The 11,786-nt window shown below is 37.2% G+C and overlaps 2 protein-coding genes across 3 annotated transcripts; both read right to left on the bottom strand.

Moving 5' to 3' along the window:
* Positions 1 to 1,278: 1,278 nt before the first annotated feature.
* On the bottom strand, positions 1,279 to 5,623 carry il12b2 (interleukin 12B 2). The gene is made up of 8 exons (XM_075467557.1): positions 5,513 to 5,623; positions 5,146 to 5,227; positions 4,813 to 5,061; positions 4,446 to 4,545; positions 4,034 to 4,224; positions 3,615 to 3,763; positions 3,408 to 3,518; positions 1,279 to 1,598 (listed from the first exon to the last, which is right to left on the bottom strand). The coding sequence occupies exons 2-8, from the start codon at positions 5,225 to 5,227 to the stop codon at positions 1,455 to 1,457; spliced, it is 1,026 nt and encodes a 341-aa protein (XP_075323672.1). The 5' UTR covers positions 5,513 to 5,623; the 3' UTR covers positions 1,279 to 1,454.
* Positions 5,624 to 9,143: 3,520 nt separating this feature from the next.
* LOC142382084 (transcription factor BTF3-like) lies at positions 9,144 to 11,764 on the bottom strand. Of its 2 annotated transcripts, none has more exons than XM_075467558.1 (6): positions 11,660 to 11,764; positions 10,784 to 10,852; positions 10,592 to 10,705; positions 9,843 to 10,044; positions 9,697 to 9,756; positions 9,144 to 9,495 (listed from the first exon to the last, which is right to left on the bottom strand). In XM_075467558.1, exons 1-6 carry the CDS (start codon positions 11,747 to 11,749, stop codon positions 9,449 to 9,451), a joined length of 582 nt encoding a protein of 193 aa, XP_075323673.1. In that variant the 5' UTR covers positions 11,750 to 11,764; the 3' UTR covers positions 9,144 to 9,448. The 2 variants fall into 2 exon arrangements, with proteins under 2 accessions (XP_075323673.1, XP_075323675.1); XM_075467560.1 differs by having other exon boundaries at positions 10,784 to 10,846; positions 11,660 to 11,705.
* Between the last annotated feature and the right edge of the window lie 22 nt (positions 11,765 to 11,786).

The following is an 11,786-nucleotide window of genomic DNA, read 5'->3' as shown; positions in this document are numbered from 1 at the left end:
AGTTTCCATACAGGACCCTTTTTTGGCCGATCAAAATGCAAAAAATGAATTTAAATGGCCCTTTATGCTGAATCGGATGCCAACTTCAGCGTCGTGTGTGGCTCAGAATGACGCTTGGTTTGTTATCTCTTTAAAAAATATATATCCTCTGAGTTAATTGAGTTTCTAATTTTACTTTTATATTGGCTTTGGATCATCTGTCTTCTCTCTGCTTTCTACATAATATTCTAACAGTGTAATATGACGGTTATTGAAAAAATGATGGATCTTAATGGTCATGTATCTTCAATCTATTGTAGTGCTTATAATATTGCAACCGTTTTCTCCTGTGTATGCTCATAATCCCCCACTAATCCCTTCCCCTACACTAATATAAAACTCTGGAATGATATATGCAACACCTGTTAAGTAAATTCTTTTGTGCACCATTGTAGGTCTGAACCTATCTGTAAAAATCATCAATATATGATTGTATGGTACGTGAAATGATCTGTTTTAATCCGTGTTCTTCTTCTTATATTTGACCAGGATCTATCCTTTGACATGCATTTAGGACAGGTTTTCATGACTGCTTTCTTACACCTTCGTAATATTGACAAAATTAGGAACATCCTGTCTCAGAGTGATGCAGAAAAACTACTGCATGCATTTGTTAATTCAAGATGGGACTGCTGTAATCCTTTATTATTGGGCCGCCCCAAAACTTATCTGAAAAGCCTCCAACTGATTAAAAATGCTGCAACTAGAGAGAACTAACAGGAGAGATCATATTTCTCCAGTGTTAGCCTCTCTTCATTGGCTCCCTGTTAAATTCAGAATAGAATTTAAAATTTTTCTCCTCACATATAAAGCTCTTAATGACCAAGCTCCATCATATCTTTGATGCAGTACAGTGGTAAGCAAGACATCTGTGCCAGTTTTTTGAGACATGTTGGTGGCAAAGTGTTTTTTGTATAGATCTCTTTTTTTTTAGATGTTTTTTGATCTCTACAGTATCCTGATGACTATTATGAATTCTAAATTCTTCACTAAATTCTTCACTCTCGGACTGCAGGTTTATCTGGGATTCCTAGATTTTCTAAAACTAGAATGGGAGGCAGAGCCTTCAGCTATCAGGAACGCTCTCTTTTGGAACCAGCTGACATTTTTTTCGTTCAGGAAGCAGACGCCCTTCTATCTTTAAGACAATGCCACAACTTTTAAACAATATAAATGGAAACACGTCATTATAAATGTTTTTATTTGTTGTAAAATGTCATGCTGCGACAAGTAAAAAACATGTTATTACTATAGAATGGGACTATTCTTTAATCTAGAGCTCTTTGAAAGACATGACCTGACAAATCAATCAAGCAATTAGAACATCTTACATACATATATGTACAGTAAAAAACAAAAATATTTTCACATTTAGAACAGAAGCACATTTACAGTTACAGTTTTGTAGAATATCTTCAATGTGTTATACTTCTTGTTGCATCTTTAGGTCTTTTCTTTTCCCCTTTTCTTCTTGCATTTGTGGACTTGGATGACAACTCAGATCTGTGTATTTTTGGTTTCTTTTTACGGCCGCATAGGTTCTTTTTCTTGTTTTTCACCTGAAATGAGTTGATAACAGATTAGTTACTTGATAATATCAAAACTAAAAATTCAGTTCAGTTATTTCTGAGAAATTATTACTCAGAAGCATTTTTCTTTTCAAGCCCTGGTTTTAAACATCAATAATGACTCATGACACAAAGTGTAGGACCAATTACTTGATATTTTTCAGTATCAAGTTGTATTCATGCTATGGGATTTCACTGTTTCATTTGCTGTAGAGGCTTTAAGCCAAGCAAGCTCTGCTTCAGGTATTGCGTAAGATGAAATGGGAACTGCCCCCACCACCTACGCTCCTTGTTGATACTCACAAACCTTGCTTTTTTTCTAGTTAGCATCTATAAATAAGATATTGCTTAGTTTTGTTAGTTTTTTTGCATTATGACATCATTCAGGGAATGACAGCTGGAAAATTTCACCTGCTGATGTGACAAATGCCTAAACTACATGAAAAACACCCCCAGATAATATGGAAGATATCTGTATGTAGGTCCAGCTATGATAAATTTCCACTGTGTATCACTTGTGTATCATTTGTTACACAATCAACCTGACAAGGTCTGCATTCCCACAAGCATGTCACCGAGGATGATGTCATTGACTCGTTGTTTGCCTTTTTTTTCTTAAATGACAAAAATACAGATTTTTATTTGTTTCTCTGTTTTGGAATATTACTTAGACATATTTCAGATTAATGTAGATTTTGCTTAAAGTAGCCTCAAGCGTGACCTTGGGGAACGTAACGAAATTGATAAAAAAGTATTTATCTAAACTAGTAATTGTTCTTCCATTGTCAACTTTAACTGGTGAATAGTCTCCTGTGAATAATCTTTGGCCTTCATATACATAAATTAAGACACCTATTTGCTACTTGTGTGTTCAATGGACACAATAAAGATTAGAAACTAAAATACTGGCATCTAATTTTGTTTCTTTTTAAGTTATTTGTTCATAGAAACATTATTAGTTTTAAACAAGCAGCCTAAAATCTATGACCATGATGCAGTTAACTAACACCAGACATATTGAACTAAGACCCATAAAGTACTCACATGTGGGTTGACAGTACAAAGGCAACACATAAATGAAGAAGTAACATATACAAGGAAGGAAGCATCAAGCTCTTTTAATAGCCATTGTTTTTTTGCACTTAAGCACAAAGTACAGAAAAACACTAACACACACATACACAGACATGATTAACAGTGACCAGAAAGATAAGGTGTGAAAGTCACACTAAAGATCAGTCTGCATTGGACTCCACCAACTTAGATACCAGTTTAAGAAGAAGTGGGTGCTTATTCTGGTTAATTTGAAATAGTAGATTTCCATCTATTGAGAAAAACTTTTTTTTTTTGTTCGCTTGCAGATACAATGTCTTATAAATTGGAACTGGGAGGTGACAGAAGCTGTTGCAGTGCATACATTTGCTTGGGGACCTCAGTTAACCCTCACAAAGACCTCTGTTGCTTACCAGACCGCACACTGGAGAACAGTAGTGCTTCTGTCTGCTGACCACCATTTTGGGGGGGATCTGTAGCAATTTTTTGCTTTACTTTTTTTGTGTGTAAGATTGACAATAGAAAATAAATAAATAAATAAATAACTTGAGTAGTTTTTAGTATTTCAGTGTCACAGTTAAATAATTAAAGTGTCTTTCACTAATGGTCTTTAGATAAATATAAAAAAATCTATTTGTAATCAGAATGTAACACATAGGGACGGTAACATAGAACACAGAAGAACATTGCAGACATGTAAGAACATGGAAAGCAAAAGCTGACAGTTGTATAATGTCAGTGGGTTACATTTTTCCACGCAGTCCACTGACTCCAGGGCGAGGGCACCAGCGGGTCTCTGGAGCGAACCCTCAGCTGACTGATCCCCCTCGGGATGAGAGTAGATAAAGAACGTCCAGTCTAAAGTCAGACAGATGAAACAGTCAGAAAAATACAAACACAGAAACACAGACAGTCGAATACAACGCCAGATGTTGTAAGCAAGCTTGTGTATACCTTGCCATCATCTCTGTACTTATATTCAATCTGATGCTCCAGACTGAAGAAGCTGTGAGGAGTTGACCAGCTGGACGGTGGCTCAATGGTCACGTTCAAGTCCTGCTCCACCTCCTCACACCTGACAATCGTGGGACTATCAGGTTGAACTGTAAAGGCAAAAACAGCCATTAAGCTTGATGTCATATAAGGAGTGTCAGTGAGGAATTAGAAATAGACTAAATCACTGAGGCATTAGTGAGCAATTATTACAACTACTTTTACTGGAATGTTACATTTAGAGTTTTGGACTAGACATTTGCTTTACTGAACAATACATAGTTTTAGTTTAGTACTTTCAGGCTGGAATTTTTTTCAAGAGGCTGTTCACTTGATAATCTTCTATTGCTTTTAATGTTTCTCAGTTTTGCTCAACTTACTGATGTCTCTGAGATAAAACGCCTTGGATTTCCTGAGGATGGAGAGATCTTTGATGGCCTCAGCAGTGAGTTCAATCTTAGTGCTTTCCTCAGCATACGGCAAAAGGGAGTGTGTCAGCAGAAACTGGATTCCCCCTTTGTGGAGCTGGTCACTGCCCTTTTCCCAATTACATGACCTCTTACCTTCGCTGCTACAGAAACAAACAAACAAAAAAAGAAACTGAGTGAAATATGAAATGAAAGTGAAATAAACTAAAAAAAAAAAAAACTTCAATACAATAAAAAAAAAATATATATATATATATATGTGTGTATATATTTATTGCAGCTTGTTGATCTATACTTTTACTCAACAATATATCCAATAATTTTGGTCCCTTTATGCAGATTGTTTGAGAATGTTTTTCTTTACCAGTCTTGGCCAATTCCAAGGCGCACTGTGTAGCTCTTGTCAGTCCAGCTGCAGCTGAAGCTACAATCATAAGACTTTGCACGACAAGTGAGGAAATAATCTGTAATGATAAAAAATGGGAGTTGATTAGAAGTGAAAGTAAAAATATTTGGCCCAAAAAAAGAAGAAGAAGAAAGGAATATTGTAGACATTCAAGCTGGCAGCACGTCATAGTATTTTTCTGTCTTTATTAACTGTCAGTGCCATTTTGAATACTTTCCCCCGACTCTGTGCCAGTACGATGTTGCCTAATATCAGCACAACAAACGTATCTATTTATCTACAGCCATTTACGGTATTAATAGCAGAATGAAGAGTAAAATCTCACCTAAGTCTTCCTCCTCCCCAGCGTTCAGCAGCAGATAGGTTGATGATAGATTCTTCCCCCCTCTCCAGCAGCTGTATTCTCCCAACATGGGTGTATCCACATCTGATATCATCAGATTTGAACCGACCATCTGAATGCTGTCCTCATCATCCACTTCTTCACCATTGAACTTCCAGATGACAGGTCCATCCGTCTCTGCATTGCATGCCAGTGTGACTGGTTTTGTATCATATCTGTCTGCCACCACAACTGCAGATAGATACAGTTAGAGCAACACAGCTCACACAGACATGCAGAAAAACCCGTTTATCAGTATGTCAAGCGAAGACCTACAATTTTCTGGAAAGTGGTTGAGTCCATGTGCTCCTGTGAGGCTCATCACCAGTAGCGCAGATATCCACACCAACATGGTCATCTGAGGGATTTAGTTACAGGAAGAGATTCAGATGATTACTTACTTTAAAACAGATTTGCAATTGATTCATCTTTAGTAGGGAAACAAAACGTCTGCAGGTCTGAGACATTCCAGCTGTTCTGTGAATCCTTTTAGACGGACAAATGTGTTAATATAGCAGAATAAGAAAAACAGCAAAGTGAAGACATTTACATGATCATATACAATCAAATACCACAATCCCTGACATGATTATGTGTACATTTTAAAAAAAGACACGTATAATAAGCACCCACTTCTTCTTACCTTCAGGATGAAGTTACACCAAAGTGATGCTACAAAGACAAGAGCAGAAGTTTAGTTGGAGCAATACTGACGATGTGTGCCATTGAGCTCACTTTTTATATTGTTGGTACAGCATACATCATCATCATCATCATCATCATCATCATCATCATCATCATCATCATCATCATCATCATCATCATCATCATCATCATCGTCCAGTTTTAGCACCTTGGGAGGTGAGAGAGAAACTGACAAATATAGAAAGCTGACAAGAGTCCTCTGAAAGAGAGGCAGTCTCTGAATTTCCTCTATTCTGTTTTGCATGTCAAATTTTGTAAACAGACACACTGTGAGTTTCAAATAAGGTAGATAGAGATAAGAAGTGTGGGTGTATGTTGAGGTGGGGGGTTGCCATCGGCCTTTAAGGTGAAATACTCAACAGACGTACTGCATCTGATAAGATCAGCATCAGCATCATGCAAACAGGACACACAAATACAAACACAAACACATTTAATCTTAAATCTATAAGATAATAGGTAATATGAATGATCTATTTTTATGACAAATTCTAGATTTCCAATTCTAGATTTTAGACTACAAATATAAGAAGTTATTGTGATAGTAAGCAAAGTCCTTTTTCATAAGAACACTGATTACTGCTTCCCAGATGTGAATATTTCTACTTTTGGTCTATATCAACATAAATAAATGACAAATTTGAGTTTTTTTTATCAATTGCTGGTCATTCAAAACACAAATTTTATCATATAAAATTGAGCTTTCAGAGATCAAACATTTACTACTTCTTCACATTTACGGACAGAACAATCATTTAGTTTAATGCACATTTATTTGTGAGATAAATCAGAGATGAAAATCATCACATAAAAAGCAACTTCACATTATATATATATATATATATATATATACACTTATTATTTTAGTTTTTTCCTTATCTTGAATAAGACTAATTCTGACCTCTACTGGCCTCACATCTAAGAAGACCAAAAAAAAAGAGTCTCTTTTCATTGCCTTTACCCATTACAGTATTGAGTGGACATCTAATGTTACCAAAGTTCAAGGACATGCACACACACGCAAACTTCACACAGGAAAAGAAAAATGGACAGGAAGCAGGACTTTCCCTGCATTAACCACAGAAGGGGCAGTCCTACTTTGTGGCCAAATGTCAGAACCATAACTAGAAACTAGAGAGACATGCTTATGTGTTTTTTCTCAATCATAGATCATGTAGATCATGTGTTAGGCTGTGATATGAAGTACTTCCACAATGAGCCAACATTCGCAGAAACACTGCATTAGTATTCAGTGTTTTCATTTAGTTTTTCCCTTGAAAGATTAGGTGAATTCAGCCTCAAAAGTATGACATGCATGACATAAACATTCTGCTTACCAAAAATTCTGCGAAGCATGTTGTGTCACTTGAACAGAAATAGTCAAATTCAGGTTTCGGTTACTCAAGCGACTAAATGGTGTTGTTCATGTATCTGCTGTTGCGATCATTTTAAGTTAAAATTCACCCTATATCAACTATTCGCATCCCAATATCAACAATTACCTTACATTTGTTTAGCAGATGCTCTAATCCAAACAGAGTTACAAGTGAGAAACACAGTGAGGAGCACTAGGCTGTCAGTAGCTTATCCCACTTGTTTGGGAAGGAACCAACTCCTGTGCTACACTTGCCTTTTCAAACATTAACTTCATCTTGTAGCATATTTTTATACACTGTACTTTCGATGTATAAACTACACATGCTATTACCCACAGCATTATGAAGGTCAAAGATGGCTTTAGGTCACTCAACACATTTTTGCATGTAATTCAGAACAAAGCTGTGAAGTTCCAGATAATTCAAAGCGTTACTTGAAACTATATCTAAAAATCTAGAATTTTTTTAAAATATATATATATATATATATAACTGAAGTAACACAGCCGTCACCTCTATACTACAACCTATAGTCATATCAGACCTGATTACAGATCAACCCACATGCTTCCCCACACAGGTGAACAAAGCCATCTGTTTATAAAAGACTGGACTTTAGACATGAAAAGCAATGGCACCAGCTGACAGTAAGTACAGCTCATTGATTCATGCATTGTGTGTAACAGACATGAGTTCACTTACTGTAGGTACCGATGCAAAGCACTAGCACGCAGGTACATCACAAAGGTCTGAAAAATTAAGCTCAACAAGTTGCTGACGTTTCAAGTACAACTGTAGTGTTTTACTTCAGTAGAAACTTCAATATGATATAACTGTGGCTGACTATTTAAAATATCATTTTTAGAGAGAAATCATTTTCTGGAAAGATACAAGCCTAAATGCTCCAGCTTTGGAACAATGAGCATAGCTGCCTCCTTTAACACACTTTGACTTAATATGCGATATTTAATGAGAGCTGCGTTTTTTTAAATTCTCTATTCTGAGATTTAGGTGGCAACATTACAATTAAGATTAAGATTAAGATCTGAATTTATTGGTCATGCATATATGCATACACACGAAATTTGTTGCGTTTAACCCATCCAGGTTGGCACCTGTTGACACACACATGCACATGGGTCACACACTCAGAGACAGATGCCAACCTGGATGCCATGAGGTACTAGGACAGGGGTGGCCAACCGGTCAGAGACTAAGAGCCGCATTTTTTACTGTGTAACCAGAAAGAGCCGCATTATTTTTGAAAAATGATCGAATTCTCTCTGTTCCATCCGTCAGTTCTTGACTCGCTCTCGTCTCGGTCACGTGACGCATCGACGCTGACGTTAAACCCATGAACCGAGCAAAAATGAGTCAAAAACAGACGTGTTTGGAAAGCTTCTTTCCAGTGAGGAGACGGAAGAAGTGGTGGTGACCTCTAAGAAAAAGAAAGCTGCATTTTAAAGGCATGTTTAAGTGTTACCATAGCGACCAGAGAGCGTTAGGAGGTAGAGAGGATGTTACGTCAGGAGGACGCTGCTAATAAAGTTACATACAAGTACACAGTGGATTCAAGTTTATTATTATATTTACTAAATACCACAGTGTCTGTGTTGGTCGTATCGTTTTATTTTGTAGTATTTATCCGCCACACCGTGAAAATATTGTCTGACATTAAACCGGTCCATGGAGCAAAAAAGGTTGGAGACCGCTGCCGTATTGAACTCAAACGAAGCGAACACGCAAATAAAAAAAACACAAACAAAAATTTTGATATGAAGTAAGAGCCACATGAAAACAAAGAGCCGCGGGTTGGCCACCCCTGTACTAGGACAAGGAAAGCTGAATACTGCATGCACTGTACTGTGCACTGAGAGGAACACAAGCCCACTTTGAAGCTCACAGCTCTATTGAATGAAGGCCTAATAACTTCACATACAAGATTAAACTGCCTATTAGTTACAAAGTCTGATCAGTGTTATGTTAATACAGACCCAAGTCCTGTTGTGATACAGGTCCCGAGTAGGCCTACAGTTACAGACAACTTGTTCTCCAAGTTGCTCCACTGTTAAGAGATGTATTTTCTCTGGTTTGTTCTCATTTCCAATGGCCCCTATCAACTAGACAACTAGAACCATGAGTTTGAGTATTTAAAACAACAAGCTGTAAAAACATCACGAAGCATTAATAAAAGAAATTTAAATGATATCTTTAATACATTATCAATTCCAGCAATATATTTTTGATGTGTAGGCATCACAATGAAGGAGAGGGATATGCACATTCCGCAAAATTAAACAGTTTTACTTGTACTGCAGAACAAGTTATGACAAATGGAGAGATTCTTTAAAAAGTTCATTTTACTTGTTTCAGCTCAGCCGTCACATTTACAATGAAAGGCAATTTTTGTATCCACACAGAAATAACAGATGAAGAAAATACTACTTTTCCAGAGCACGGAGGGCCAAGAAAAGCTCTAAGATTTTTGCTGGCGTTTCTTAATTTGCCTCGTTCTTCGAAGCCTCATCAAAGTTTTCAACAAGATCTGAAAATGGAAACAGAGGGATAAAAAACGGTGAGTCGGAAAACAAGCAGTCATTGTGTTAACAAGCCAAATTTACTTATGAAACACAAAAATCCCTAAATATCAGGCACGTCTTACATTGTTACACGATAACACTGTGGCTTATTAGACCTTATGACAGCAGATACTGTATGCACCATGGAAACCAATATATATACTTACCCGGAACCTCATCATCATCCTCCTCTTCAGCAGCAACAATGGGGGCTTTGCTTTCTCCAGCTGTGAGAAGAAAAGGAAAGTTAGTGATGGTTAGCACACAGAACTGCTGATACAAACAAACAGACCAGGAATAGTGTTGCAGGTACCTGGTTTGGGCAGGGTCTCTGCTAGTCTCCTGAGGCTGGTAAGACTGTCAGCTCCTAGCTGGTTTAGGATTCCAGGGAGCATCTCTGTTAGCTGTTTGTTCTCAGCGTGGCCTGTGATCGTGAAGGTGTTAGCAGCCAAAGAGGCCTGAACTTTAGGGTTATTAAAGTGGATCACAGTCCCCTCGGTTGTGAACATATTCACCTGCAGCGAAACACAAAAGGGATTGAATGAATCGTTTATAAGTGTTAAATGACGATACAGAACAGCTCTCCTCTTGTTAAACACCTTTTTCAACCGTGGATTGATTCAAACATTTCCTTTAACTAAAATCTTATTCCTCTTCTAGTTTCCTCTCATGTAGTTTCTTCAAACACTGACTTCCAAAACAATAATATGATACTACATTTACAAATACCAACCGTGTCTATTTAATCTAAAATGAGATATCAGACAAATATGGCAACATTGTTATTTTATTCATCATGATAAAAAAACAAAACAACAGCATTGAATACTTTTCCATACTACCTTAACTATACAAACTGATTCATGAACCAGCAATAAAAAAAAAAGAAAAAAAGCTTAATCTTAAAAGCATGACTACGTTTTCTTTGGTTAAAATTGGCCTATTAGCTCTATCTAGTACTCAGTTTTAAACCAAAAGAATAAATTAAAGCAACATCATTCACGATAATGGAGGACACTTGTCAGTCTAATATCTGCTGTATAAAGATACAATGTGCAGTACCTCCTCAATACCAGATATATTGTTGACTCCCAGTTTCTTCAGGGAAAACTGCAGCTTTTTATCATCTGTTGTAGCTGTTCTGTGCACCACCTTCTTCTTCCTACGAGCTGACCCCTACAAAGCACAAACTTAAGATTGAACATATGAACCACAACTTAATAACACTCATTTCACGTCATGCATTTAACTCACCTTACCACCTATGCGGACCTGCGCCTGCAGTTTGGCAAGCTTCTCCTGGTTCATCATCGACTCCTTCATCTGACGTAAGAGACAGTACAGTCACGAATTCATTAGCAACAATTTGAAATGACTGCCCAAAGGAAAAAAAGAAAAAATCCAGGAAACCATTAATAGCCATCCCATACATGTCACAACCATGCTGCTATGATTGATGGTGTGAATCATATTTAAGGGGGTTTTTTTTTACCACAAGAGGAAACTCGCTGAAATGTGCAAAACTGTGTTAGTCATACTTTCGTGCCACAAAAATGACACCTAATAATATTGTAAGCACTTTATGGGCGATTCCAACAGTTTGTGGTAAACATGACGTATTACAATCAAGATAAAATAAGAAAATTAAACTTAGAGCTCCCTTCAGTTTCGTCTTGACGTAACAACGTACAGCTGTAAAAAGGACAAAAATAGCTGCACAGCATTTAAACTCTGTACTCGGTGTATGATTCTCACGGATCTGGGAAGCTAGTCATAGCCTTTGTTCCCCATAGCTTAGAGTATCACGTTATCGAACTGCATTATAAGTTTATTTTACTTATTCAGCACCAAGGAGGACACAATACCTCGCTTGATTTCAGATTTTCCCGCTTCCAAAACTATTTTCTTAAGCCTGGTACTTGAAGATTATTTCCACTGGACTGCCGACTAGTTAGCAAACGAAGCTAAATACTTAGCTTAGGCCTCATAAAAACTGGTATTTGCATCCAAGTAGCCTGTTGTTTCTTTCACATTCAACTCAATAAAGTGACAAGGGGTTCTTTGTTATTTGCTACGTTAACAGTACATTACTCGGAGACATCTTAAAACACTAGACAGTCGTGAACAGACCTGGGAGTGTGTAAACACGCGGGTCACACAGCAGTGGATAGAGGCAGAAAGGAGGGGACGCCGGAAGTGACGTAAATATATGTATAACATCCGGATGTCCGGATGGTGGATCAAGACATTTGGTGTA

This window comes from Odontesthes bonariensis, chromosome 6, assembly GCF_027942865.1.
Source record: "Odontesthes bonariensis isolate fOdoBon6 chromosome 6, fOdoBon6.hap1, whole genome shotgun sequence".
Lineage (NCBI taxonomy): Eukaryota > Metazoa > Chordata > Actinopteri > Atheriniformes > Atherinopsidae > Odontesthes > Odontesthes bonariensis.
Note: the sequence above shows the minus strand (reverse complement) of the source record. Positions and strands in the feature narration are given on the sequence as shown.